Source organism: Mesoplodon bidens, assembly GCF_964165515.1.
Source record: "Mesoplodon bidens genome assembly, chromosome: 4".
In the NCBI taxonomy this organism is placed as follows: domain Eukaryota; kingdom Metazoa; phylum Chordata; class Mammalia; order Artiodactyla; family Ziphiidae; genus Mesoplodon; species Mesoplodon bidens.
Window position 1 is genome coordinate 715,243 of NC_138160.1, and position 27,030 is coordinate 742,272.

Here is a 27,030-nt window from a genome sequence, read left to right on the forward strand (position 1 = left end):
GACTACCTGTGGTCACCACTAGCCACCTCAGCCAGCTGGGAGAGTCACCTTCCCAGTCCAGGTGAGCCTGGTCAAGGGAGGACCAGGTGGGAGGTCCAGGGCGTAGGTGGGGGCTGTCACCCCTCACCTGTGGAGGGTCGGGGGCTGCAGCCAGAGCTGATACAGATGCACACTCTCTGCAGTGTGGCTGAGTCAGTCCCCGTGGAGTCCCCACTGGGTCCTCTTCCTGTCCCTGAATTCGTCTGACCACGGCCCCCAACCCACAGGGGCCGCCCTGCTGCCCTGGAACTCGAGGACCAGAGGGGCTGGGGCACCGTGTGCCCTCCTCGCCTCACACCACCTGACGGAAGTGGGCCCAGGCCAGCTCGGAGTTCACCGTGTGGCTCCATTTGAGAGCACGTGAGTGTGCGAGGATGCATGTGAGTGATCGGTGTCCAGACTAGAGGCTCCAGGAAGCCAGCCTATGACTCCAGGTCTGCCCCTGAGATTGGGAGTGTACGTGCCTGGTGGGAAAATGGGTAAAGGTGGAGATTCTTACCTGTTGTACATGTGTTAAAATATACGTAACATAAAATTTAACATTTTAACCAGTTTTAAGTGTACAGTTCACTGGTATTAAGTGCACTGACAATGTTAGCAACGATCACCACCGTCCATCTCTGTAGCTCTTCATCCTGTAAAACTGAAACTGTCCCCATAAACACCCCTCCCCCTCCCCCTCCCCCGGGCCCGGCCCCACCGTCCTCCTCTGTCTCCAGGAATCTGGCTCCTCTGGGTCCCTCACGTGAGTGGGATCCTACAGGATCTGTCCTTCTGTGACCGGTGTATCTCACTGAGCGTCACGTCCTCAAGGTCCGTCCATGCTGGAAGCCTGGGTCGGGATTTCCTTCCTTTCTAAGGCTGGATAATGCTCCGCTGTGTGAATGGACCGCCTCGTGTTTACCCTTCATCTGCTGATGGACACTCGGGCGCCTCCACCTCTTGGCTATTGTGAATGTGCCGCTGTGAACACGGGTGGACGCACATCTCCTCGAGACCCTGCCTTCAGTTCTTTCAGTTCTATCCCCAGAAGTAGTGGATTATATGGTAGCTCTATGCCTAATTTTTTGAGGAACTTGCATACCGTTTTCCACAGTGGCTGCACCATTTTACATTCCCACCAACCGTGTGTAAGGAAGGATCCCTATTTTTCCACATCCTTGCCAACATTTGTTATGTTTTGACAGTAGCCATCCTAACAGGTGTGAGGTGGTACCTCATGGTTTTTATTTGCATTTCCTTAATGATCAGTGATGTTGAGCATCTTTTCATGTGTTTATTGGCCATTCCTGTGTCTTTGGAGAAATGTCTATTTGCATCCTTTGCCCATTTTTAAATTGGTTGTTCGTCTTTAATTGTTGAGTTGTAGGATCTGTATATATGTTTTGGATATTAATCCCATATCAGATACATGATTTGTAATACTTTCTCCTATGATAGGTTGCCTTTTCACTTTATTGATAGTGTCCTTTGATGCACAAAGGTTTTAAATTTTGATGTACTTTAATTTATCTTATTTTCTTTTCTTGCCTGTGCTTTTGGTGTTATATGCAAGAAAGCTTTGCCAGATTCAGCCATGAAGCTTTTCCCCTATGTTTTCTTCTAAGAGTTTTATCTCTACTTTAGGTCTTGATCCCTTTCGAGGTAACTTTTGTATATGGTGTTAGGTACGGGTCCAACTTCATTCTTTTCCAAGTGGATGTCCATTTCCCCACCATTTGTTGGAAAGACTGTCCTTTCCCCATTGAACGATCTTGGCACCTTGTCAAACATCACTGACCGTATGTGTGCGGGTTTATTTCTGTGCTCTCTGTTCTGCTCCATTGGCCTATACTTACCCGGTTTATAGATAAAACAGTGAAGGCTCAGAGGGGCCCATAAGTTGGCCGAGGTTACATGGTAAGTGGTGGTTAGGCTGGGATTCGGACAAAGGGTGCCCTGGTCCTCGCCCTATTCATGCAGAGGTGGGGAGATCAGGGGCCGCATCTGACCCACCCACTCTTCCCACCAGATGACACTCCACACCAGCTGCGCTGGGCCTCACCTTGTTCATATAGGTTCAAACTAGCTGCCAACAATTCAGGGAAGTTTTAAGATGGCAAAGGTCCCACTGAAATTGCCTTCAAACAGTGCAAAGAACCAGAGAGGGAAATACCTGCCCCCAAGACCCAGAAAGGGCAAATTCCAGGGCAAAGCTGACAGTCCCCTAAGAGCCAGGGAAGGCTCAGGAGAGCAGTGGCAGCAAAAGAGGTTGGGGAGGACCCTACACGGGGGGGGGGGACCCTACACGGGGAGGGGGGGGACCCTACATGGGGGGGAGGACCCTACACGGGGGGGGGAGGACCCTACACGGGGGTCGGGGAGGACCCTACACGGGAGGGGGAGGACCCTACACGGCGGGGAGGACCCTACACGGGGGGGTGGAGGAGAGCTGAGGGCCCCTGCATGGCAAGCCGCCTCACCCCAGAGCAGGAGGTCAGGGAAACCCACCACCTGAGATCGTGCCCACAGGTACCCACTGCCCAACAAGCCCACCACTCTGTCAATTTAGGGCAGTGCCTCCCTCTTGTATGAAGCCCAGGAAAGTTCACCTGACATTTGTAAAAGGGGCAAAGCAGAGACTAGAAGGAACATCTCAGAAGCCCTGTCATCTACAGCCAGTATCTCAGAGGTGACCAAAGACAAGGCGTCCATTAAAAAAGAACCAACTCTATAAAAAAGAAATAATACAGAATGGAAATAACTCAGAAATTAAAGATAGAATATCTGGAAGGGAAAAAGTTAAAGAATAAAAACTGTAAGGAATAAAAATTCAAAACTGAAAAGGACCTTTTCCAGAGCTAACGTTGGTGAGGTGAGGTTTGGAGGACAGGGTGCATGAAGGACCACCGGAGCCTAGGACAAGGAGGAAGCACAGGTGAGCTGGGGTGGACCTCAGACGCAGCAGGCAAAGTGGGTTCCACCCGCAAGTCCTTGGTGGAGCTGTGGTCAGCTGAACAGGAGACAGTTTCTGAGAAGCGTTCCTCCCATGTTCCGTTAACTGGGAAGTTCTTGGAGAAAGTGCGCCAGCAACACAGAGGGAGTCACCCTAGAGGAGGCCAGGGTGCTGAGTGGGCAGTGCCTGGACGGGCCATGCAGGTGGGGTGGGGGACTGAGACAGACTGACTCATAGAGCCTGCGGAAGGCCCATTCCACGGGGCCACCAAAGGATGTGGAGGACAAGGCAGGTTCAAAGAAAACCGGGCAAGTGAGTCATTGTTCAGTGGGGGCCGTGGTTGTGCAACAAAGGAAATAACTGTAGTAAGTTGGCCTCCTCCCTCCCCTCCCCTCCCCCTCCCGTCCCCTCCTCCTCCCTCCCCTCCTCCCCTCCCCCTTCCCCTCCCTTCCCCTCCCTTCCCCCTCCCTCCCTCCCCCTCCCCCTCTCCTCCCCTCCCTCTCCTCCCCTCCCCCCTCTCCTCCCCTCCCCCTCCCTTCCCCTCCCCCTCCCCCTCTCCTCCCCTCCCTCTCCTCCCCTCCCCTCCCTCTCCTCCCCTCCCCTCCCCCTCCCTCCCCTCCCCCCTCCTCTCCCCTCCCCCTCCCCCTCTCCCTCCCCTCCCTCCCCTCCCCCTCCCTCCCTCTCTCCTCCCCTCCCCCTCTCCTCCCCTCCCCTCCCCCTCCCCTCCCCTCCTTCCCCTCCCCTCCCCCTCCCCCTCTTTCTCCTTCCTCCCTTCTGCCCCCACAATGGCTGGTTCTGGGCTGTGAGGCTGTAGCAGGTTAGGGTTAGAGATGAAAGTTCCTGCATCCCCCCCCTCCCCAATAAACCCAAATGTCAGATAGCCAGGGACGGTAGGGGTGGCCTCTGCCTTAAGCTGAAGGAAATGACAAGACAGATATTCAGGGAAGAGTGTTCCAGTCAGAAGGACAGCACCTGCGAAGCCCCAGGAGCAGGCAGAGGAGAGGGCGGAGCCTGGAGGGTCTTCGCTGCACCCGCTTCACAAGCACGGGGTCCTGTGGATCCTGACCCTGAAGGTAGCTCAGCTTCAGCACATGGGTGCCCCCAGGCCATGCCAAGCTCCCCTGCCAGGCCACAGCTCCCAGGGCCAGCTGCTTCCCTGGAAGGAGGGCACTGTCCTTCCCGTGCTCTGTGCCGCATGAGCAGTGAATGTGCAGGCCGCTGGTTTCCCACTGGACCCTCGAGTTGGCTGAGACCCTAAGGGTCTGCTGAGGGGTGGGACCTGCCCACCGCTCCTTGTTTTCTGCTGACAGGAGCCCCAGAGGAGGGGATGTCGGGAGCAGGGGGCCGTGTGGCCGGCCTGGGGTCTGCAGGGGCCTCAGGGTGACTGCTGGCACCAGGCAAGGGTGCTGGGAGGTGGAGGTGAGGGTGGGCTCAGACCGGGTGGGGACCCTGGCTCTGCCCATCCCCTGAGGCACCTCACCTTCTCCCACTTCATCTACAACCGTTGCCAGCCACCACAAGCAACGTCTCTGGTGTTCGGGAACAACCCCTGAATCGCATTCATTGACTCAAATGTCCCTGTGCCAGCAGAGCTCCTGGTTCACTCTCTGCCCGCGTCCCAGGCACCACCTGGCTCTAAGGCAGTTCTGGACCCCCAGCCACATCTGGGCCTTCTGGACAGGTATCCACTGGGTGGCCCCTGCCCTTTCCTGGGGCCTCTGTCCTGGGGTGTCCTGGGAGTGAGCCTCTGGGGAGGCACCCGGAGCCCCTGCTACTGGGCCCCTCTCCACCTGCAGTCAGGAACCCTGGGCCTCCCACGGACACTCCTGCAGATTCAAGGGTGCAGGTACATGTCGGCCACCCTCACCTGGCGGCCTCGTCCTGCACCTCCCTGCCGCCACCCTGCTGCAGGCCAGGCGGGCTCCCCAAGCTGACAGACCTTGTATGATGGCAGCCTTCCCAGGAGTGGGAAGCCCTGCCTGGCTGTGCACACACGGGAGGGGCCCTCAAGGGACGGCCCACAGAGACAAGGGCAGCGGCGGCTCTTGACAAAATGCTCCAGATCTTTCTCTGCCCTCCAGGCGAAGTGCGGTGGGGGAGAGAAAGCACAGACCTGAACAAGGACTGCCCGAGCAACACAGCTGTCCCCCCGGGGACCGTGCGGCCTGACACCTGCGCTAGGCACCTGCAGGGTGACAGCACAGCCCTCGGCTGGCGTGTCCTGGGGGGGACGGTGTGGAGGAGGACGGAGGGGACAGGCGGGCAGAGCCAGATGGCAGTCAAGCTCATGCAGCGGGCACATCCCTGAGCTCCCAGGATGGCCACATCTGAGACACAGACGTGGAGACACAGGGTGGGCAGTGAGGGCCGGGGGCACCTTGGGCGTTGCCTCTTTTCCAAGCTCTCTTTCCTGCCAGGTGTCGGCCACCCTCCCACCCTGGGAGGACAAATGATCCAGGAAAGAGGAATTTGTCCCCAGCTGGTCAGAAGTTTGGGCGGTGTGGCAGGACGCAGCAACACGGAGCCTACTTGCAGTTGGAGGTCCCGAGTGCAGAGAGGAGGGGAGTTCTGAGAAGGCCTCCCGAGCTGCAGCCCCAGAGGGGAAACACTGCGGTGCGGGGCTGGGTCAGAGTGGTCACGGTGGAGAAGAAAATAGGGGACGCCCAGACGTACTCTGCAAACTGTTGTGTGTCTGCAGGACCTGTGTGAACAGGAAGTTCAGAGGGAAGTTGTGTCCGGCTGACCTTGTGGGAATGCTGCCTGGGGGGCCTGGCGTCACCCGCGTTCTGGTGGGAACAACGCCCAAGGTCTCCCACAAAGGGGGCTCACCCTGAATTCCTGGGACTTCACAGGTGGCACCTCCCTGGCAAGGGTCATCCTTTTCGTGTCCAATCCCAGTGACTGCCCCCGGGTCTACAGAGACTACAGGCTTTGGGGACAGGCACAGCCAAGGTGGGTTGGAGGGGAGGAGAGGGAGTGGACACTGGTTGCTCCTGCACCTCAGGCTGCGCAGCCTCACCTGCCCTTGTCCTGCCCCGGGAAGTGGCAGCAAGAAGCAAAGAGGCATCTTGCTCAGGCTGTTCCCGAGGGGATTGGGTGGGTGGAGGTGACTGATGCCTAGACAACAGGCTAGAAGGGGTTCCCTGAGACACGTAGGCTCTGTCTTCCCATGCAGGGGATGCAGGCTCTGACTACAAAGCTGCAAATCCTCGGGGCACCCACCCAGGTGTCTCTGCCCATATTCCTGGGTCTGAGGGTTCCCTTACAGGCCTGGACTTGACAGGGTGGACCCACCTTACCTCTGCCACTCCAAGATATGCCCTCCCAACGTCATACACATGCTCACTTATTCTTTTTAGCAAAAAGAAAAAAAAACTACAAAAATGGTACAAAAGCACTCCATGTTTCTTGCAAAATGGTCAGGAATGGTGGAAATTTTTAAAAAGTAAAAAATTAAAGTTCACCTATAACCTGAGTTATTCACTCAGATTTTTTTCTGTGCATAATGCACTTTACAAAAATTGGATCAAGGTGCAACTGCTGATTTTAACTACTTAAAAAATACAGCAATACAGCTGCATGTTGTTCCAGGTCAAAAAATAGTATAAGACCATTCACTCAGCTGACACTTTTGAGCCCCTGTTCTGCAGTAGATGCCCTGCTCTTCCTCGGATAGAGGTGAACAGACCTGGTGAGTTTACCTGTTAGACACAGGAGCAAAGAAACACCTGCTGTAATTTCAGGCAGGAATATGCCCAACAAAAGGCAGAGCAGGGAGAGATGGACAGCGGTGGCCTTTGACTGAGGTGGATATCCTCTCTGAGGACACAGGATCAGAGAGCTAGCCCTGCGAGTATCTGGAAAAGAGCCTTCTCAGAGTGGGAGCAAGTGCAAAGGTCCTGAGGCATACACGCTGGTCTGTGAGGCTGGGGAAGGTAGCTGGGGCTTGGATGGGGGCAGGATTTTGCTCAGAGCCGGGCAGGTGCCAGGAATGACTCCCTTGGCTGTGACTGACCGTGGGGTGCGAGCGAGCGCTGGAGACCCCACGGGGCTGGCAGCGGCGGCAGAGGTCGGTGGGGCTTGGGTGGGGACATGGTTGGTGCTGAGGGGTTGCCTGGGGACCGCAAAGGGACTGGACATGAGGGGGCAACACAAGCCCCCCCCCCGGGGCAAGGATGGTGGCAGCATTTGGGCGAGGTTTCCGGGGGCGCCCCTCGGGCCTCGGGGCAGAAAGCCCAGGACGTGAGGCCAGGCTCAGGGCGTGTCCCGGGGCGCTCCGGGACCAGACGCACAGTCCGAGCCCAGCGGGGGAAGGGGAGCTTTCAAAGTCTGGACGTGTCCTCCTGGACGGAGGAGGGGAGGGGCCGGATGGTCCGCGTGGAGGAGGGGGAAGGAGCAGCCAGAGGGGTGGAAAAAGCCCCACTGGAGGCCTGGCTCCTTCGAACCAGAAATGTCGGGAAGAGACTTCCACGAGCTGCCCTGCGGCTCCAGGAAGGTGCAGGGTTAAAAGTATTACATTAATATTTTTAAACTGTAAAACCCTTTGATTTTAGCAACAACCTAATTGGAGCAGGCGGAGCAGGACACGCTACGCTCACATTACACATTTGGATCCGGGCGCCGGGACCCAGCTGCTAGGGGAGTCTGGGCCCCGCACATCCGCCCCGCGGGCAGGTGCGCGCTCGGCCTCCGCGGGCGCAGGTGGAAGGGGGCGCGCGACTGTGGGCGAGGAACAGAGGGTCTGGGGGCTCCCGCGGGGAGCACGGGGGCCTCGAGGGGCACAGGCACCCTGGAGCCGACAGACCCTTGGGTAGACCACGAGGACACGAGAGGCGCAGAGCGCGACCCCACCGTGGCGCACACAGATCCGGAGGACCACGGGGACGGGGGGGGCGCAGGGCGGGACCCCACCGTGGCGCACAGAGATCCCGGGGACCACGGGGACGCGAGGGGCGCAGGGCAGGACCCCACGGTGGTGCACACAGACCCGGGGACCATTGGCCGGGCGGAGATGCGCGCGCGCGCCCCCTGCCGCCTCCCGGGCTCGGTCGTCTCCGGGGCGGGGCGGCTCGCGTGCCGGGGTGGGGCTGTCCTTCCGCGGCCACAGCCGCCGCCTGGTCCCCGAGATGCGAGCGCCGGCAGCCGCGCAGCCACAGCTCCCTGTCCCCGCGGACACCTCCCGCGGGCGCGCTTGAGCCTCCGCGCCCCGCCGGCCGGGTAAGTGCGCTGGACGTGCTCCGCAGGTCCAACTCCGCGAGGGAGACCCTAGCGCAGGGCCATCTTCCCAAGGCCCCCGCACCCTCGGCCCCCCCATCCCCCTCTCCCCTCCAACCCCACTCACCCCATCCTCACGTCGCCAGCCCCTGGGGTCCAACGGGCAGCTTCTCACCTAAAACTAAAAACAGGGCTTTTGAGGAAAGCCAGTCCACTTTCACTGCTTGCGGTCCCTCAGTTTCCCAGCCTGGGAGCGTCCGACCCCCGCGCTGGGGGAGCTGGCCTAATTGCCCTTTGCTCTTGGCCCAGTTTCCTTCGGAACTGTTTGGGGCAGATGCTGGGGGGCGTGGGGGGGACTTTGAATTGGACTCCCGAGCCCTCTCCAGGGCAGCTGGTGAGGGGAGGCCCCCAGCCGGGGGGTCCCGGAGCTGGGGGTCACAGCTCAGCCCCCTCCTTCGGGGCTAGGAGCGCCAGCCTTGGTTCACACACTCTGGAAGGGCGGAAGGCGCGTGTTCCAGGAATTCACTGGGTTTCAGTTAGTGGCACCAAGAAAGTTTTTTTCCCTAAAGCCTTATTTTGAGAGGCGGAAAATCCCAGATTGTGGATACTTTGTGAGAGGCACAGGCCCTCAACACTTCAGGGACCCGGTGTTGCTGCTGTGACAACCCCCCTTGGGGAGGGGGCTGCCCACAGGGTAGGTGACTAGCCAGGGTCAGAGGTCAGAGGCCTTGGGCAGTTTGCCCTTGGGTTCCTCGTCTGCTTCCTGGTTGGTCTGAAGGGCTGGGGCCGGAGGCGTCAGCCCCCCTTGGAAGCATCCAGTGGGTCTCCAGCTGTGGCCGCCCTGTGACTCACGCGGGGCCTCTGTGTGACCAGCCACAGGCTCCGGTCCTCGAGGGGCCGGGCGCAGAGGGCCTGCGCGAGTGTGTGCCCTGGGCATCTGCCCCCTTGCTCTGGGCACTCAACAGTGGTGAACTGGACTTCTCCCGGCCTGGTCAGCAGCCCAGCCCACCCAGGACACTCTCCAGGGGCCCTCTGGCAGAGGCGGGCTTCTGACCGGCTGGCCTACACCCAGCGTCCGCCATCAGGGCCTAGAGCCTGCCTTCTGCAGCCTCCTGGGCCCACGCCCAATCCCAGTGGAGGCCTCAGGACCCGCTCGTGGGCAGCTGAGCAGCCGGTGGGCAGTGTGGCCCTGACGGGGGCTGTGCTACCTCCAGCAGCCGTGGCTGCAGGCTGCCTGTTTACGGATGATGACTTCCAGGTGGACACCGGGCAGTCTGGACTCCGACCGCGTGCGTTGTTTCCCTCTCGGTTCAGTCCCAGAGCCGTGCGGCCCTGTGGACGGGGCACACATGCCGGGCGGGAGCCGAGGGCACCACTACATGGCATGGGACGATTTTATTTTTTGCTTACGTGTATTTTCTGAAATGGTCAGCTATGACTGTTACCATAAAAGGTTCTTATGAAAGTTCAGATTCCTCTGAGAAACCCAGTCAGCTCAGAGCTGCTGGGGGGCTGGCCCTCGTGCTGCCCCAGTGGCGCATCTCTGTGGGGAGTTTGGTCCAGTCCGATGAGGGCTTCATCTTTTTGAGGAAAGTGCACAGTATTTAGTAAAATGGAGCCCATATTTAGGATTCCTAGGGCAGGAATTGGCAGGAACTGGACCCCAAGCCACGGCTATTCCAGGGGACAACGGCTGGCCCCCTTGATTTCTCCCCCACCCCCGAAGGGGTACCTGGAGAGTGTTTATCTGCCCTGGTGCTTTTCGCCATAGCCCGTGTTTTTAGGCCCCTTCCACCAAGGGAGGACGGGCCTTGTGGGCCAGCTGGCAGGCCACGTGCGCGGCTGGGGAGGGCCCGCATCCGGGAGCCTGGACCCAGTCTCGGCTCCTGCTGTGGGGAGGGGGTTTTGGCTGGAGGAGAGTGAGGGGCCAGCTCTGCCCTCCGGCCCCTGCTCATCTTCCCTGTCGCCTCCAGCCCGCACCACCCCTGCTCTGAGCTCGGACTCACTCAGGGAATGGTGGTGCTGGGGATGGGCCTCCTGGGGCGGAGGCACAGGTCAGCCAGCCCCCTCACCTGTGATCTTGAGGGGCGTCCGGCCCCTCTTGTGTGTGGGGAAGCATCCCTGACCGGTTTCCCCCCAGGCTGGGGCCAGGCCTGGGTCCGGCTTCGGCCTCTCCTGCTTGAGTTGAAAGCCCTTGCAGCTCAGATGGGATGCCCTGCCTGCCGGGTTCCAGCTTCCCAGAGCAGTGCAGGCCTGGTGGCCGTGGCTCAGGGAGAGCCGAGAAGGCTGGACCCTTCCGAAGCCTCCGTCCACCCGTTCCTGCTCCAGCCTGCGGCCACCGGGGCCCTATCCGTGCTCACCCTCCCCAGCCCATCTCTCCAGAGCTCTCCTGTCTCCTCTGCCACGTCCTCCCCAGCAGCTTAAAAACCAGCTTTTGACCCCCAGGGCCCCGCAGCTGCCACCCATGCCTGCCTCTCCTCTCCCAATGCCCCACAGGCGCTCCTAGCCCGCTGCACGGTTCTCTCCTGCCACTCCAGACGTTTAATTTATATTTACATACAAATTTGTGTTCTTTGTGTTTAGTGAGGTACAATTCACACTGCATAGAATTAACCATGTAACCACGTAAGGTTCAGTGGTATTTGTTGGGTGTATTGCCACAGTTGTGCACCAACCACCTCTAATTCCAAAACATTTTCTTCATCCCAAACGGAAACTCTATACCCTTTAAGCAGTCACTCCCCATTCTTTTTTCCTCCAGCCCCTGGCAACCATTCACCTACTTTCTGTCTCTGTGGGTTTGCCTGTTCTGGACATTCCATATAAATGCAATCAATATGTGTCCTTCTGTGTCTGCCTTCTTTTTCCCATAGCATGATGTTTTCAAGCTTCATCTGTGTTGTAGGGTGCATCAGAGCTTCGTTCCTTCTTATGGCTGAGTAATAGTCCACTGTATGGATGGACCACATTTTGTTTATCCATTCATCAGTCGATGGGCATTTAGGTTGTTTCTGCTTTTTGGCTCTTGTGAATAATGATGCTCTGAGTATTTGTGTGCCAGATTTTGTTTGAACATATGTTTTCAGTTCTCTCGGGCATATACGTAGGAGTGGAATTGCTGGGTCGTGTAGTGACCCTATGTTTAACTTTTTGAGGAAATACTAAACTGTTTTCTACAGGAGCTGTGCCATTTTTCATCCCCACCAGCACAGCACAAGGGTCCCAGTTTCTCCACAATTTCACCAACACTTGATATTTTCCTTTTTTTTTCTTTTTTTTTAAAAAATATTATGGCCATTGTCGTGGGTATGAAGTGGTGTCTCGTTATGGGTTTGATTTACATTTCCTTAGTGACTATTGATGTTGAGCATCTTTTCATGTGCTTGTTAACCATTTGTACGTTTTTGGGGGGAGAAAGGTCTATTCAAGTCCTTTGCTCATTTTTAATTAGGTTGTTTGTCTTTTTGTTGTTGAGTTTTAAGAGTTCTTTATGTAGTTTGTATACCAGACCTTTATCCGATATATGATTTGCAAATATTTTCTCCCATCTGTGAGTTGTCTCTTCACTTTCTTGATAGTGTCCTTTGAAGCCCAAGTTTTAAATTTTGATGGGGTTCAATTTATCTCATTTTTCTTTTCTTACCTGTGCTTTTGGTGACATATCTAAGAATCCATTGCCAAATGTAAGGTCATGAAGATATAGCCCTATGTTTTCTTTTAGCTCCTACACTTAGGTCTTTAACTAACTTCGGTTAATTTTTGTAAAGGGTGTGAGGTAGGGGTCCAGCTTCACTCTTTGGTATTGGATGTCCATTTGTGCCAGCACCTTTTGGTGAAGAGACTGTTCTTTCCCCATTGAATGGCTTTGTTGAAAATCAGTTGACCACATTATGTTTATTCTTGTGCCACATTTCTCTTTATTCAATGCTTTAAAAAAAAATTATTTATTTAATTTATTTAGACGCGTTGCGTCTTCATTGCTGCACGCGGGCTTTCTCTAGTTGCAGTGAGCTGGGGCTACTCTTCATTGCGTTGCGTGGACTTCTCATTCGCGTGGCTTCTCTCATTGCAGAGCATGGGCTCTAGGTGCATGGGCTTCAGTAGTTGTGGCACGTGAGCTCAGTAGCTGTGCCTCATGGGTCCTAGAGCACAGGCTCAGTGGTTGTGGCGCACGGGCTTAGTTGCTCTGCGGCACGTGGGATCTTCCCAGACCAGGGCTCTAACCCGTGTCCCCTGCATTAGCAGGCGGATTCTTAACCACTGTGCCACCAGGGGAGCCCTCAATGCTTTTTAAAAACCTTTTTATTATGAAAAATTTCAAGTCTTTTACAAAAGTGGAGAGAAGTTTATAATGAGTCCAACTTATTCATCGAGTATCATAGATGGTCAGCTGTCAATATTGGCTGATTCAGTGTCACGTAAACCCCACCCTGCTCCACAGATTACACAGAAACAATCGCTGACGTGTCATCCTTTCACAGGTGTTAGCATGTTTCTCTAAAACGTGTGAACTTTAAAAATCAGCTTTTTATGTTTTTTACTTAATTTTTTGTTTGAATGGAGAGACTTTAATTCATATAAAGAAGTATTAACAACAGCAGAAGGAGAGCTCGGAAGGGTACTCAGGGCTGAGGGGGTGCCGAGAGGGCTTGCCTGTATGTAGGGGTTCAGGCTCTGGGCTGGCGGAGATGTTTCGCTGAGCTTCCCAGCCTCCGTAAGAGGTGAGCAGGAAGAAGAAGACACGGGAGATGCACGGGAACCAGAAGCCCCTCACTCTGCGCTCGCTACAGAAGAGAAATGCTCGAAGGGTCCAGCCCCGCTTCCCAGTGGGGTGCCACCGCCTCCCACTACTGGCCTTCGTGCTGTGGTTGCCAAACCTTGACATCTGCGTAGGTTATAAACCCCACAACATATTGTTGTCATTGTTGTTTAAACAGTCAATTATTTTTCAGAGATAGTTCGATAGTAAGAAGGACTTGCATTCTTACCCATGCAGTTACCACTTCCTGTGCTTTCTGTTCCATTTTGTGGATCCACGTTACCATCTGGTATCATTTTCCTTTGGCCTGAAGACACTCTTTCACATTTCTTATAGTGTGGGTCAGTTGGCAATGAATTCTTTCAGCTTTTTTATGTCTGAAAAAGTCTTCATTTAGCCTTACTTTTTGAAAGATATTTTCACAGGGTTCAGAATCCTCGTCTCAGGTTTTTCTTTCAGTGCTTTAAAGATGCTGCTCCGCTGTCCCCTCGTCTCCATGTTCCTCAGGAGGCACCTGCTGTCATACTTATCTTTGTTTCTTTGTACCCAATGCTGTTTTCTCTGGTGGCTTTTAAGATTATTCTATTTATCTCTGGTTATGAGTCATTTGATTATGATGTGCCTGGTGTAGTTTTCTTCCTGTTTCTTGTGCTTGGGGTTCATTGATGTCTTGAATCTGTAGGTTTATAGTTTTCATTGTTTGGACAAATTTCTGCTATTATTACTTAAATTTTTTCTGTCACCTCTATTACCCTCCTATTCTTTAGGGCCCCAGTTACACATATTAAACCTATTGAAATACCTAAATATTTAATTTTTATTTTGGTGCTGTTGTAAACAGTATGGTTTTTGAAAAATGTGTATTCCAGTTGTTCATTGCTAGTGTATATAAACAATTGACTTTTTTTTTTTTTTTTTTTTTTTTTTTTTTTGCTGTACGCGGGCCTCTCACTGCTGTGGCCTCTCCCGTTGCGGAGCACAGGCTCCGGACACACAGGCTCCGCGGCCATGGCTCGCGGGCCCAGCCGCTGCGCGGCATGTGGGATCTTCCGGGATAGGGGCACGAACCCGTGTCCCCTGCATCGGCAGGCGGACTCTCAACCACTGCGCCACCAGGGAAGCCCAATTGACTTTTTATATTGTCCTTTTTCCCTGTGACCTTACTGGACTCAATTATTATAAGTTATAAAAGATTTGTCTTAGCCAAATTTTGGAATTTTCTGTATGTACCATCCTGTTGTCTGTGAACATTAAGGGGAATGGTGATAGAGGACATCTTTGTCTTATTCATGATCTCTGGGGATGTATACAGTCTTTCACTGTTAGGTGTGATGTCAGCTAACATCACAGGATTTTTTGGTAGATGTCCTTTATCAGGTTAATTAAGTTCCTTTCTATTCCTAGTTTGATGAGAGGTTTTTTTATTATTATGCATGGATTTGGATTTTGTCAAATGCATTTTATGTATGTTGAGGTGACCATATATTTTTTTTCTTTTATTTATTAATAAAGTGAATTATACTGGTCAATTTCTGGATGTCGAATCAGGCTTGAATTCCTTGAGCAAACCCCATTTGTGATGTGTTGTGCTCTTTACATATTGTTGGATCCCATTTGCTAATATCTAATTGAAGATTTTTGTGCCTATGTTCACGAGGGATTTTTGTCCATCATTTTCTCAAAATGTCTTTGGTTTTGGTATCAGGGTAATGCTGAGCTTGTAAATGAGTTGGCAGTTTTTAATTTTATTTTTAGTTTTCTGCAAACAATTGGTATTATTTCTTCCTTAAATTGGTAGAATTTACCAGTGAATCCATCTGGGCTTTTGCTTTTGTTTGTTGTTGTTGGAATAAATACAGGGCTAAACAGGTTATCTGTTTTTTCTTGAGTGAGCTTGGTAGTTTATGTCACTCAAGAAATTGGTCCATTTCATCTAAATTGTTGAATTTGTGGGGATAGTATTTGTTTTAGTCTGCTTGGGCTGCCGTAACAAACTACCACAGTCTGGGTGGCTTAACCAACACCTAAGAACGATGAAAACCTATTTCTCACAGTTCTGGAGGCTGGGAAGTCCAAGATCAAGGTGCCTGCTGATTTGGTTTCGGATGAGAGCGCTCTTCTTGGCTTGCACACGGTGAAGACACAGCTCTCCTCTCTCTTCCTCTTCTTATAAGGGCAACATTTCTATCAGATCAGGGCTCCACCTATATGACCTCATTTCTCCTTAATCACCTCCTTAAAGGTCCATCTGCAATACAGTCAAATGGGGGATTAGGGCTTTAACATATGAATTTGGTGGGCACACAGCTCAGTTCATGGCAGTGTTCTCTTATTTTCCTTCTAATGTCTGTGGGATCTGTAGTGATGTCCTTCTTTTATTCATGATATTAGTAATTCATATCTTCTCTATTTCTTGATCAGTCTGGCAAGAGGTTTATCAATTTTGTTGATCTTTTCAAAGAACCAACTCTTGGTTTCGTTGATTTTTCTGTATTTCCATTTTAAGTTTCATTGATTTTTCCTCTTTACTATTTCCACCTTTCTGCTTGATTTGGATTTGTTTTCTCTTCTTCTAATTACTTAAAGTGGAAGCTTAGATTACTTATTTGAAACGTTTAATTTTTTTCTAATATAAACATTTAATGTTATCAGTGTCCATCAAAGTACTGCTCAGCTGTATCCCACAGAGTTTGATATGCTGTATTTTCATTTTCATTCAGTTCAAAATATGTCTAAATTTCTTTGAGACTTTCTCTTTGACCCATGGTTATTTAGAAATGGGTTGCTTACCAAATAGTTGGGAATTTTCCATATATCTTTCTAGTTTAATTCCATTATTGTTAGAGAACATACTTTGTATTTTTATTCTTTTAAGTTTGCTAAGGATCGTTCTAAGTTCAAGAATATGGTCTATCTTGATGAATGTTCCATGTACAAAGAATGTGTATTCTGCTGTTGTTGGCTGGAGTAGTCTATATATTTCAATTAGTCTACATCTGTTGTTGTTTGGATATTCTATATCCTTTGTGATTTTCTGTTTGTTTGCTCTATTGATTACTCAGAGAGGGATGTTGAAGTTACTAATGAATTATCTTTTCAGTTTTATTAGTTTTTGCTTCCTGTATTTTGAAGCTGTGGGTGATGCATTCTCATTTAGGATTGCTATGTCTTCTTGGACAATTAGCCCCTTTATTCTTTTATAATATCCCTCTTTGTCCCTGGTAATATTCCTTTGTCTGAAGTCTGCTTTGTCTGATACTCACACAGCTACTCCAGCTGTACTTTTGATTAGTGTATCTTTTTGATCCATTTACTTTACCTACTGATGTCAATAGTCAAAGTGTGTTTCTTATACTTCAAGTGGATCCATGACATGTTTCCAGTATTTTCACTGCACTTTCTGGACAGGGTGGAAATCGAGTGTTTGACTCTGCTTCCTCTTGCAGGTAGTACCCACTTGAGGCCAGGGGAGGGCTCCTAACCTCCTCTCTGGGTCAGCTGGCCCAGAGCCTGGTGTTGAGGGGTCACCGGTCTGCAGGATGTTTGTGAGGGCTCAGACATCCTCACTGCACGGGAAAATTAAGATTCTGATGCACTCCCTGAGGTGATGGGCGAGCTGACCAGCCTCAGGGCACAGACACCGACTGCAGTGTCCCTGTCCACACTGCTGGTGGAGGCCAGCAGGCATGGTCAGCTGGGCTCAGTGCAGCTGTGAGTTAGTGGCCAAAGTGGAAGCCCAGCATTGTGGAGTGGAGAGAGATTTTAGTAGAAAAGAGGAAGCCTGTGTGCCTAGAAATACAGGCCGTAGGGGAGGAGTGGGAGGGGCAGCGTGGCCGCAGACGGCACTGGGATGGCTTGCCTGCCCGGGACCCTGACCCAGCACACGGTCCTCGGTGCCCACGGCCACGCATCCTGCTCTCAGACACCCTGCAGAGTGGCTCCTGTTTTCTGGCGCCTCAGGGTGTTTACCTGCCAGAAGCTTTCCCAGCAGAGGGCTGTTCGTCTCAGGAGTGTGGTGACAGGACTGTGTTCTTTGGCTAGGCTGGCGGCCGCAAGGCCGCCCATCGAAGGGGAGAGGTCATGAGCCGGCTTCAACCTTGGGCTGAGGAGGGGATGGTTCACACACACACACACACCCAACCCCCACCGCCCATCCCCCACTCCGCCCCCCACCCCCGCCGGGCCGGTCATGCCCTCGGGCATCTGGCTCAGCCAGCGCTGTCGGGCCTCCGCTGCTGGTCCCCCCGCCTTGGTGGTTTGGGGGGGTATGGGGGCACTGGGGTCTCTTCAGTGTGACCAACTTGATACCCCTTTTTTCCTTAGGGCCCAAGACGATGATTCCGCCGGGGGAGTGCCTGTATGCCGGGAGGAAAAGAAGGAAGCCCATTCAGAAACAGTAAAGTATCCGTCTTCTGGTTTTGCTGACTGTTACTGGTGGAGGGGAGGCATTTGTGTTTTCATTGAAAAAAGTGAATTTTAGAAACAAAGTGAGTGAGGCGAGGTTTCGGTCAAGCCTTCCTGAGAGTGTGGGGACCCGCAGGGCCAGCGGGGGCCGGGCCGGGCAGGGGACACTCTTGGTGATCGGGAGCACAGGTGGGACTCTGGGCCGCCTTCCCAGCCCTGATTGGACGCTGAGGTCTGGCCCAGGGCGCCCCTCCCCCGCCCTGGTAAGACCCCGTCCTCATCCTTGGCTGCAGCACCACAGTGCCTCTGGGCTTCACCCCAAGCGAAAGGAGACCAGGGCTCGTCCTCTCGGCTTGGGGCGTCTGGGAGACGGAGTGGGGTGGGGACAGGGAACCCCAGGTATGGCACCCGCCAGCCCCGGGGCACAGCACCACGCTCACATCCCCCACCTGCCCGTGGCTGGCCAGTGGGGCTCGGGGCCATGAAGCGGGTGGCCTGCAGTCACGGAACTGGTCTGCAGAGAGCGGCTCCCAGAGCCCAGGGCTGCGTCTGTCCTGGGACAGGTCCTGCGGTGTGTCCACCGTGGCTGGGGCTGTGTGTGTGTGTGTGTGTGTATGTGTGTGTGAGCCTCTGTGTGTGTGTAATACAGATGTGTGAATGTGTGATGTAGCTTCATGTGTGTAACACAGCCCTGTCTGGGTGTGGGCGTGTGTGTGTGTGTGTGCACCTGCTGTAGTGTCTATGTGGGGATCTGGGTTTCTGGGACCCAGGCCACCCTCCGGGCCCCCAGGGGCTGCAGGACCCCATGAGAAGTCGACAGGAATGCGGGCACCTCCAGTCCCAAGGATGGGTGTCAAAGGCTGGTGAGGCTGGACTTTGGAAACTGGTTGTCACCTGAGTCACTTGTGTGGCCACTGTGGGCCTTGAGATGGAGCCAGGGTGCTGAGGGAAGTATTCAGCCTGGTCTGCAGGTGAGAGGGGGCAGATGCGGGGGGCAGAGCTATGCACCAGGAGGAGGTGGTGCGGGGGGCCTATGTCCTGAGCTCATTTGTTCTGCTGAGAACATTTGTCACCTTAAATAAGAAAAGAAGTACCTGGAGAGGCAGCTGTGTACACCGGGATCTGGGGGGCTGTGTACACCGGGCTCTGGGGGGCTGTGTACACCGGGCTCTGGGGGGCTGTCTACACCGGGCTCTGGGGGGCTGTGTACACCGGGCTCTGGGGGGCTGTGTACACCGGGATCTGGGGGGCTGTGTACACCGGGATCTGGGGGGCTGTCTACACCGGGATCTGGGGGACTGTGTACACCGGGATCTGGGGGGCTGTGTACACCGGGCTCTGGGGGGCTGTGTACACCGGGATCTGGGGGGCTGTGTACACCGGGCTCTGGGGGGCTGTGTACACCGGGATCTGGGGGACTGTGTACACCGGGATCTGGGGGGCTGTCTACACCGGGATCTGGGGGATTGTGTACACCGGGATCTGGGGGGCTGTGTACACCGGGATCTGAGGGGCTGTGTACACCGGGATCTGGGGGGCTGTGTACACTGGGATCTGAGGGGCTGTGTACACCGGGATCTGGGGGGCTGTCTACACCGGGCTCTGGGGGGCTGTGTACACCGGGCTCTGGGGGGCTGTGTACACCGGGATCTGGGGGGCTGTGTACACCGGGATCTGGGGGGCTGTCTACACCGGGATCTGGGGGGCTGTCTACACCGGGATCTGGGGGGCTGTGTACACCGGGATCTGGGGGGCTGTGTACACCGGGATCTGAGGGGCTGTGTACACCGGGATCTGGGGGGCTGTGTACACCGGGATCTGGGGGGCTGTCTACACCGGGATCTGGGGGGCTGTGTACACCGGGATCTGGGGGGCTGTCTACACCGGGATCTGGGGGGCTGTCTACACCGGGATCTGGGGGGCTGTGTACACCGGGATCTGGGGGCTGTGTACACCGGGATCTGGGGGGCTGTGTACACCGGGATCTGGGGGGCTGTGTACACCTGGATCTGGGGGCTGTGTACACTGGGATCTGGGGGCCTGAGAGCATTAACGCACAAATCAGCAAACACGGTGTGCAGCACAGGAGCTCCCTGCCTCTGTGCACAAGGGGCCACGTCCGCACACACGGCCGTGCACCTTCGACATTGCTCCTCATGGATTCCTTGTCCAGCTGTGCGGGGCATGCCGTGATTTGTTGTCACTAGCTCTCCGCCAGCGTCCGTTCCGACTGGCTTACAGGCGCCGCTGTGCTGAGTGACTTCGGGCCTGGTGTTGGACTCGTGCTCGTCGTTGGAGAGGCCACCGCCATGGCTGTGAGCTGGCCGTTCCCTCGCGGGCCCGAGCAGGCTTGTTAACTGTTTACTGTGAAAGTGGTGGATTCCTCGGCTTTGACACAAACCCTGTGCCCGCAGCCCCTGCCTGGCCCCTTCTGTACCCTCACAGACTTGGGGTCAGTGATGCATATAGAGGTTTGCGCTGCCTGCCATGCTGTGAGCAGTAAGTTTCCTGTCTTTGACCGTGGAGGCTCACGCCTTCTGCCAAGATCCGTGAACAGCAGCAGGTTACTAGCTTGCAAGCAGGTAAATCAAGGCCAGACCCAACAGGCATATGCATTCTTGCAAGTGGGATTGCTCAGGCCAAGAGTGTGGCATTTGTGATTTCGTAGGTGTTGCCAAACTGGCCGGAACTGGGGGCATGCCCTGCCGGGCACACGGTGTGCCTCAGACTTTGGTGAATTTGCATGTTCTCCTCATACATGAGGCTTAGCAGCCACTGTATTTCCTTTTCTGTGAACTGTCTGTGTTGACCACTTTTGATAATTTTTCTATTGTATTGTTTATGTTTTTGCTTCTTGATTTGTAAGAGCTTGTTGTACATAGGGGAGACTAATTCTTAAATGTATTTCACACACCTTTCCCCAGTTTTTATTTTACTTGTGGTGTTCTTTGCAGTGCAGAAAGCATTTAATTTTTATGAAGTTGAATTTATTCATCTTTTACTTTCTGTGGCTAATTAATTTTATGTCACAATTGGAAAGATCTTCCCTGCTTCAAGTTTATGAGAATTTCCCCAGGATTTCTTCTAAATTTTTTGGATTCCTTAATATATGTATTTAAATTTTGAGCACTTGGAATGTTTCCTGGTGTGAAGTGTGGGTCTGAAGCTCTCTCTTTTCCCCTGTGGCCACTGGTTTTTCCTAATACTTCTATTCGATAATCAGTGTTTTCCTCACCGATTTGTAATGGCATTGGGCATTTAGACGTGATTTGAGGGGCAGTGAAAGACAGTGGATTAACTTGAACACACTCCCCTGGCTGTGCCTGCGGACCCTCTGGGGCACGTGGCCATGCCGGCTTGTCTGAGTGTATCACAAAGGCCAGAGGAGCTGCCGTCAGTGTGCACATGTGCAGGTGCCCGGGCCCACGGCCCCTCCTGGGGTGTGAGCCCTACGGGCCAGCTGCAGTACTGCCCCCTCGCCTCGCCGAGGGCTGTGGACTGTGGTCTGGCCCCATCCTCCGTGGACGGGCCGTGAAAGCCGCGAGCCTGTGATGCATGAACCGGGAGGTGGAACCTGCTAGAACCCCAGGGTAGAACCTGCCCCCTGCCAGGCCCTCAGGGCTGGGGCGTGACCGCAGCGGTGGGTCCCTGCACTGCGGATGGGCACCTTGAGCTCGGAGGTGTGTGAGCAGTGGGGCTCCCCCCTCGTCTGCATTTTTGGTCTCGATTGGGCTGTGACCGAAGCATGCAGAGCTGCGCGTACTTACGGTGCACAGTCTGATTGGTTCTGAGATGTGTAATCACCCGAGAAGCATGGCCGAAGCCAAGGTCACAGACACTCCGGTCACATCCGAAGGTTCCTTGTGCCCTTGTCACTCCTCCAGTAGCCTCGTCCCAGGCAACCTTGCCTGCGCTCCTGTCCAGTAGGCTGGTTTGCATTTCCTGGAATTTTCTATAAATGGGCCCCTACACCGTGTGGGGTTTCTCTCCCTTGTCAGGATGATGTCGGTCCTCCGTGGTGTGTGTGCCGAGTATGTCCTTCTCACGCTGAGTGGTGCCCGTTGTGTGGATGAGCCACGTGTGTTTATTCATCTCAGGTGGACATTTGGGGGGTTCCCAGGTTGGGGTATCACAAATAAGGCTGCTGTGAATGTTTACATACGGGTCTTTGGATGTAATGTTTTCATTTCTCTTGGGTAAACACCTAGGAGTGGGATTGTGGGTCACACATACAGCAGAGGAGGGTTTGACTTTTTAAGAAACCACCAGACCATTTTCCAAAGCAGCTGCACCGTTTACATTCCTGGCAGCTGAGCGTGTGATTCCTCTACTTTCTCAGCGTTGCCTGGGGTGTCAGTCTTGGTTTCAGCCACTCTGATGGGTTGTGGTGGTAGCTCACCATGGTTTTAATTTGTGTTTCTCTAGTGACTAATGGTGTTGATATCCTTTCAGGTGCTTATTTGCCGTCCATACAGCTTCTTTGGTGAAGAGTTTTCTAAATAATTTGCCTATCTTCTTATTGGGCTGTTTGTCTTCTTGTTGAATTGTAAAACTTCTTTACATATTCTGGATACAGGCTCTTGTTGTGAATATTTTAAACCAATCTATGCCTCCCCTTTTCATTTTCTTAATGGTGATTTTCAAAGACAACTAAAAAATTTTGAAAAAGATCAATATATCATTTTTTTCTTTCACAAGTTTTTTTTTTTTTTAGTGTGTGTCCTAAGAGTCCCAGGACTACTCTGAAGTCTCAAAGATTTTCTCGCGTATTTTCTTGTAAACTTTCATGGTACATTTTAGACTTAGGTCTATGATCTATTTTGAGCTAATTTCAGGTATTGTGTGAGGTAAGGGCTGATGTTTACTTGTTTTCATGGATGTCCAGTTGATTAGCACCATTGATTGAAAAGACTTTCTTTCCCTATTGAATTGCCTCATTATCTGGGTCAAATGAATTGACCAAAAATATGTGAGTCTGTTTCTCGGCTCTCTATTCTGTTCCCTTGATCTGTGTTTCCATCGTTTCTCTAATACCAAAGCATTCGGAACATTGCAGCTTCAGAGAGGCCTATAGTCAGTCAGGCAAGGCCTCCAGCTTTGCCCTCGGATTGGCTATTCTCTGTCCTCTGCATGTCCACGTAAAGTCTAGACTCCTTGTCATTTCTGTAAAAAGTCCTGTTGGAATTTCAGTTGAGGCTCCATTGAGTCCATGGATCAGCGTGGGGGAGCAACACAATCCTAACAATATTGAGTCTTACAGTCTATGTATGTGGCGTGTCTTTCTGTTTGTTTATGTCTCTTTAAGTTTTTCTCAGCACTATTTTATAGTCTCCATTTAGGCGTCTGGAATGTCTTCTGTTGGACTTGTCCCAGGTGTTTTATGTTTTGGGCTTCCTTTGTAAATCTCCTGTCAGCGAGTGGCCAGGCGCCTCCCGTGCTGGTGGTCCTTGTCCCCTCACCTCCTGCCGAGTCTCCACCCTGGGGAGTCGGAGCTTCCTCCCTGTGGCCCTGGGCTTGAGCCAGAGGCCAGCTCAGGAGAGCATTTCCCTCCACGTGGCTCCTCTCACCCACCTGGCGGGGGCGGGGAGGTTCCTGCTCTGGCGCCCAGAACTGGAGGGGGGCTGCGTGGAGGGGCAGCCAGGTGGTCTGAGAAAGCTGGAAGGACTAGAGCTTTTCCAGCACCTGTTTCTTCAGTTGCGAGTGTCCCCCCCAGGTGCCCCTCAGGGGTGCGGGCTGGGGACAGTCACGGCTCGTCCTATCCCAGGCACACGTGGGCTGGGAGGGGCGACTGCTCCCCACAGGTCTACCCAGAGGTGAGATTTGAGCCGGGCCGCCCTCTCCCCTTCTCTGGCCCCCACGCCTGCCCTCAGTGCTACCTTGTTTTCTGGGGCGGCTTCGAGTGTCTTTCACTCCTGGGTGGGCCTCTCCTCTGGCTGTCAAGTGCCAGTCCACACGGGGTCTGCTCAGTCTCCCCAGGCCTCCTGACCCTTTAAATTTTGGCTAGCAGCATGAGTAATGTTGGCGTAGGAGCCTCAATGAGGGGAAAAAAATAAAAAAGAAACAGTAGAAAGCGGCAAGATAACCAGAGAATGGGAGAAAATAGTTGCAAATTGTATGTCTATTAAGGATCTAGTATCCTGAATATATAAAGATTTCCTACAACTCAAGAACAGAAAAACAAACACCCCAATTCAAAAATGGGCAAAGGACTTGAGTAGACATTTCTCCAAAGAAGATAAAGAGATAGCCGACAAACACGTGAAAAGATGCTCGACTTTACTGGTCATTAAGGAAATGCCAATCAAACCACAATGAGATACTGCTTTACACCTATGAGAATGGGTCTTATTTTAAAAAAGGAAAATAGCAAGTGCTGGCGAGGCTGCGGAGTGTGGCTGGGGGCGTGACGTGGCGCAGCCGCTGTGGAGGACAGTCTGGCAGCCCCTCTTGAAGTTAAACCTAGAACCACCAGGTTAAGCCATTGTCCCGCTCTTAGGCTTATACCCAAGAGAACCGGAAGCACGTGTTCAAGCAGAAGTGTGGACTTGAAGTTCACGGCTGCAGGGTTTACAATACCCATAAAGTGGGAGCAAGGCAAGCGCCCGTGGACTGGTGAACAGATGAGCAGGTGCGTCCATCCAGGCCGTGGAACACAGCCGGGAAAAGGAGTGAAGCTCCACCCGGGCTGTGCTGTGGATGAACCCTGACGCCTGATGGCCCGTGAAGGAGGCCAGGCACGCAAAGTCTGATTCCATTGACACAAAGTGTCTAGAACGGGCAAACCTGGGGAGACAGAAAGCGATTGTGGCCGTCAGGGGCTGAGAGGAGGGGAAGATGAGAGAAACTGCTTAGTGGGGCGGGTGGGGGGTGACTTGGGGGTGAAGAAAATATTTTGGAGCTTGATAGAGGTTGACAGCGCTGTGAATGTGGTAAATGCCAAAACTTTACAACAGCTTTATGTTATGTGAATTACATTTCCATTAAAAGAAAGAAGCCGCTTCTGGGATTGGAGCTGCAGCTCTTGTGTGGTTTTGTGTGGCCTTGGCGCCGACAGCGTGGGTGGGGGGTGAGCCCCGGGGCTTCTGACAGAAAGGATGGCGTAAGGCAGCTTTCCACGTTCGTAGGAGTGAACACACGGTAGAGAAATAGGAACTTCCGGACAAAAGAGTACCGAGCCCCTAAGAGCAGCAGGAAGCCTCCGGCCTGGCAGCCCGACCCAGGGAGGGGCAGGCCTGGGGCAGCGGCCCCTCCCCAGCCGTCCTGGCTTTGCTTTCTAGGAAGGTGGGGGCGGGGCGGGGGAGGGCACCGTCGTCCCGGGGTTGAGAGGGCCCAGGAGCGGGGTCGTGGTGGGTGGGGAAGCCGGGGCAGGGACCGCTCCCTCTGTGGGGAGAGCAGGCCTGTGGCGGGGCCCTGGCCACCGCACTTTGGGGCCTCGGAGGGGCGGGTAGGACAGCGCCGCGGTACCTGGGCCGCCTCCATCATCTTCGCCTCAGAACCTTTCAGCCCTGCTGTGTAGTGGGAAACTGAGGCCCAGAGGGGCCGCTTACACCTGCACTGAGGGCCCTAGAGGAACGCCGAGAGAGGTGAGCGGTGCGGCCAGAGCCAGTGTCCTTCCGCCGCGTCGGGGGAGTTAGCACAGAGAGGCCAGGAAGCGTGCTGGGGTCACACAGCTCTCCTGCTGCCCGTTCCCTGTCTCTCTGTGCTCCCTCCCACTACTGCGGTCCAGTGGCTGGCACGTTTGGCGTGACCGATGGTTTAGTTCGGGGATGGGCACGTTTTCGTCTGGCGGCTGCATTGTGAAGCTGATTGCTCCTCCTGAGGTCACCGCCTGGGACGGCTTTCAGCCTGGGAGCCCCAGTCTGACGGTCATCTTTCCCCACAGGAGGCCCGCCATGGGCGCCGAGAAGTCGAACCCTTCCAAGAGACACCGGGATCGCCTCAACGCCGAGCTGGACCGCCTCGCCAGCCTGCTGCCATTGCCCCCCGACATCACCTCTAAGCTGGACAAGCTTTCGGTCCTGCGCCTCAGCGTCAGTTACCTCCGGGTGAAGAGCTTCTTCCAAGGTAGGACTCTCACCTGTGCCCACCTGGACCTCACCTGGGTCCCACCCGGCTCTGCTGGGATCAGCCGGTTGGCGCCTCTCGTCCTGGGGAACCATTTAGAGGCGGAGCGCTGAATGCAGACCAACACGAGTGGCTCTGGGGGACGGGGCTGGGGCCAGACCTCGCCCTGCTTGGCCTCCCCTGCCCCAGGGCCCTGGGGATGCTGGGAGCTCCGGCCAGGCACCGGCCCCTCTCTGCACGGGGGTGCCTGGTGTGTCGGACCCTTGCAGTAGCTCTGGGTACTTGCCCACATCCGGTGCCCCAGGCCAAGCCTTACTCTGCATGTGGCCTGGCTGAGCCCCTGAGGAAGAAACGTGGCTGTCACTACTCTGCTTCAGACCTGGGACCGCTGCCGTCACTCCTCAGTTACGTCTGAGCTTCTTCCAAAATCACGAGTTTGTTGTATGTCTTTGGGAGCAGGTGGCATACGTGTTGGGGGGGGCAGGCGTGGACCGTGGCCGGTGGTAGGGGCTGCGGCAGACTGCTGAGTTCTTGCTGTGTCTCAAGGCGTTGGGACAGCCTCCCGCGGCCGAAGCCCCCCTTGGGGTGTGGTGAGCATGGCCAGCTGGGGGGGCTGCAGCCCTGCGACCACGGGGACCCAGGCCTGCGCCGCTGCCCGGCCCTGCTGCTGGGCCCGGGAAGCCACGTGACTCCGACGTGTCTGAGGCGGGACAGCCCCTGCGCCTTGCTGGCTTTCTCGGCCCCGGAGAGGGAGGGCAGTTTTCCTAAGGACTCAGCCTGCCTTCCACCCTGACCCTCCAGGGACCGCCAGCAGCTCCACCCGCTGTGCCCTCCAGCTGGGCCAGCGCCGACCGGCCCCTCCAAAGGGCCCACCTTGGCCTTCACTTCCTCTCATGGAGCAGGAAGCCCAGCCCCTCCTGCCGCTGCTGGCCTCTGAGAGCACCCTTTGAGTGCACCCTCTGCACAGGGGTCTGGGCTCCCTGCGGCCTCTGTCTGACTCCGCAGGACCCCGGGCCCCTCACCTGTGTCCTGCTCTGCGCTGGGGCCTGGGCCCTTGTTGGTAGTGCAGACCTGAGTGTGTCATGCTGTCCCTCGTGGAAAGCCGTTCTGCCTCCTGGGGAAGGCCCAGTTCACAGGGATCTGTGTCTGCACAGCCGGGCTTGGTCCTGGGGGTGGGCGGTGTCCCTGCTCCCTGTGACACCTGCCTGTGTCCATCCCCCCACAGGTTCGTGGGCTGAGCTTTGACAGCCTGGCCTGGGGTTCACCCAGTGCTCAGCCCAGGTCTGTCCCTCTAGTAAATTGTGCTCTTTTACTGGGTGTCCATCACCCAGACCCCCTATGGCTGGAGGCCCAAGCTCATGAAACATTTCTGGAAAAGTAGGTTTGGAGACGGCAGAGAATGGTGGGTGCCACGGGGGGAGGAATGCGGGGGGTCACCAGGAGGGTTGTGCAGGCTGGTGGGCTTCCAGGAGGAGGCGAAGGGGCAGGTGTGGTCTGCAGGCCACACACACAGAGGCAGCCCCCTCAAGGAGCCGTCTAAGGGACCCTTGCTGCTGCATTCCTGCATCTGGGGTGGGGCCTCCTCGGCACCCCAGCCTCCCCAGCTGTGGTCTGG

General features: G+C 54.5%; 1 protein-coding gene across 3 annotated transcripts in view; it reads left to right on the forward strand.

Moving 5' to 3' along the window:
- The first annotated feature begins 8,065 nt into the window (after positions 1-8,065).
- The window catches only part of AHRR (aryl hydrocarbon receptor repressor), a 73,406-nt gene continuing 54,441 nt past the window's right edge, over positions 8,066-27,030 (forward strand). Inside the window, exons 1-3 of one of the 3 annotated variants that reach the window (XM_081233192.1) lie at positions 8,066-8,191; positions 17,271-17,343; positions 25,234-25,415. In XM_081233192.1, the coding sequence (XP_081089318.1) occupies positions 17,282-17,343; positions 25,234-25,415 (244 nt within the window). In that variant the 5' untranslated portion in view covers positions 8,066-8,191; positions 17,271-17,281. Of the gene's footprint in view, positions 8,192-9,152; positions 9,478-17,270; positions 17,344-25,233; positions 25,416-27,030 lie in introns of those variants that run through there. The other 2 variants (XM_081233193.1, XM_081233195.1) reach the window with 2 other exon arrangements.